The sequence below is a fragment of the Microtus ochrogaster genome, chromosome 1 (genome assembly GCF_000317375.1).
Source record: "Microtus ochrogaster isolate Prairie Vole_2 chromosome 1, MicOch1.0, whole genome shotgun sequence".
Lineage (NCBI taxonomy): Eukaryota > Metazoa > Chordata > Mammalia > Rodentia > Cricetidae > Microtus > Microtus ochrogaster.
Genome location: NC_022009.1, coordinates 7550714 through 7552571, shown reverse-complemented (window position 1 = coordinate 7552571; position 1858 = coordinate 7550714). Strand labels below are relative to the sequence as shown.

At 39.6% G+C, this 1858-nt stretch overlaps 1 protein-coding gene across 2 annotated transcripts in view; it reads left to right on the top strand.

Annotated features, from left to right (window-relative positions):
• The window catches only part of Nemf (nuclear export mediator factor), a 53594-nt gene that overhangs the window by 42406 nt on the left and 9330 nt on the right, over positions 1–1858 (top strand). For both annotated transcript variants that reach the window (XM_005343141.2, XM_026779221.1), the window contains 2 exons: positions 559–601; positions 722–771. In XM_005343141.2, the coding sequence (XP_005343198.1) occupies positions 559–601; positions 722–771 (93 nt within the window). The remainder of the gene's footprint in view (positions 1–558; positions 602–721; positions 772–1858) is intronic.

Sequence of the window (1858 nt, the reverse complement as noted above, 5' to 3'; positions counted from 1 at the left end):
TCCCTCTCCCTTCCCCTCTTTTCTCTTCTCTTTTCTTTTCTTAAGATAGGGTTCCTCTGTGTAGCCCTGGCTGTCCTGGATCTCACCCTGTAGACCAGGCTGGTGTTGAACTCACAGTGATCCTCCTGCCTCTGCCTCCCTCCACAGTGCTGGGACTAAAGGCGTGCACTACCACAGAGGATGATGTTTTGTTTGTTTTTGTTTAAGAATTGTTATTAGAGTTTTAAAGCATGACTTAGAAGTCAGACAGACCGAAATTAAGTCTTAGGGTGTCTCTTTGGGCAAGCTACATTGTGTTAAAGCATGAATTTCTATCTTAGAAAACAGAGTATTCCCTTCACAGGGTTTTGGTGGAGATTTTAGTGCAGAGCTTCTAGCAGCAGCTGACACAGAAGAAGATTTAACACATGTCACACGAGGAATGTATATAAAAGCATGGGAATATGATTTGGATGTATTTTGTTGTATTTGAAGATTTGTAGGACTGTAAGCAGATGGGGGAATTTTAAGACCAACTAAATGGCATTCGTAGGCTAATAAATTCTTTTGTTTTCATAGGCCTCTGCAGAAACTGGCTACAAAAGAAGAATCTTCTAATGCAGTAAGCTATTTTTGAAGTTATTTTTTAAAAATTGTGGTTTTTCTGAATAAGTTCTTTTGTAACTTACTATTTGAAAAAATAATAGTAATAGTTTTATAATTCTTTGTTCTTGTTTAATAGAGTGACAGTAAATCACAGAGCCGAAGACATTTGTCAGCCAAAGAAAGAAGGTAAAAAGGGGTTATATAAAAACATTGACAGCTGAATAATGAGATGACTGGAAGGGTAAAACTGCCTGCTGTACAGCATGGCAGAGTCACTCCCCAGGCCCTGCTGTAGGAGAGAACCTCTGTGTGGATAGAGCACACATCATATGTCCAGAAGAATAAATAATCAATTTAAACTTTAAAATAACTTAGCTAACATGTATTTGACTATTTTGAAGATTCCTAATCACCAAAATTCTTTTGTTTCTGGTATTTTTTTGTTTTTGTTTTTCTGTGCAACCTTGACTATACTGAACTTGCTTCTGTAGACCAGGCTGGCCTGGGTCTCAGACATCCACCCGCCTCTGCCTCCCGAGTGCTGGGATTAAAGGTGTGCACCACCACCTTTGGGGGCTGGGGAGATGATGGCTCTGTTCTTCACAACAACCACATGGTGGCTTACAACCACCTATAGTAACTGGTGCCCTTTCTGGCATAAAGGTGTACATAAAGATAGAGCACTCATATACATAAAATAAGTAAATTTTAAAAAAAGAAAAGGCATGCGCCACGTCCACCTGGCCATCACCAAGATCCTTTATGTCCAATTCTAATATGTGTTTTTGTATTTAAGGCTCATTTATGATAGGTGAGATAGATAAGTAGTAAAACAAACCTTTTACTATTATGTAAACATGTACAGTGAATGTACGACATTATGGATATAAAGCACTTGATTTTTTATTTAATTTCTAATTTATTCATTTTTATTTTATGTGCCTTTATGTCTGTGTGAGGGCATCAAATCATTTGGAGCTGGATAACAGACAGTTGGGAGCTGCCATATGGGTGCTGGGAATTGAACCTGGGTCCTCTGGAAGAACAGCCAGTGCTCTTAACTGCTGAGGCATCTCTCCAGCCCCAGTACTTGCTTTTTTAAAATTCATTTATAGTATACAAATTAATGAATTCTGGGCTGGAGAGATGGCTCAGTGGTTAAGAGCATTGCCTGCTCTTCCAATGGTCCTGAGTTCAATTCCCGGCAACCACATGGTGGCTCACAACCATCTGTAATGAGGTCTGGTGCCCTCTTCTGGCCTGCAGGCATACA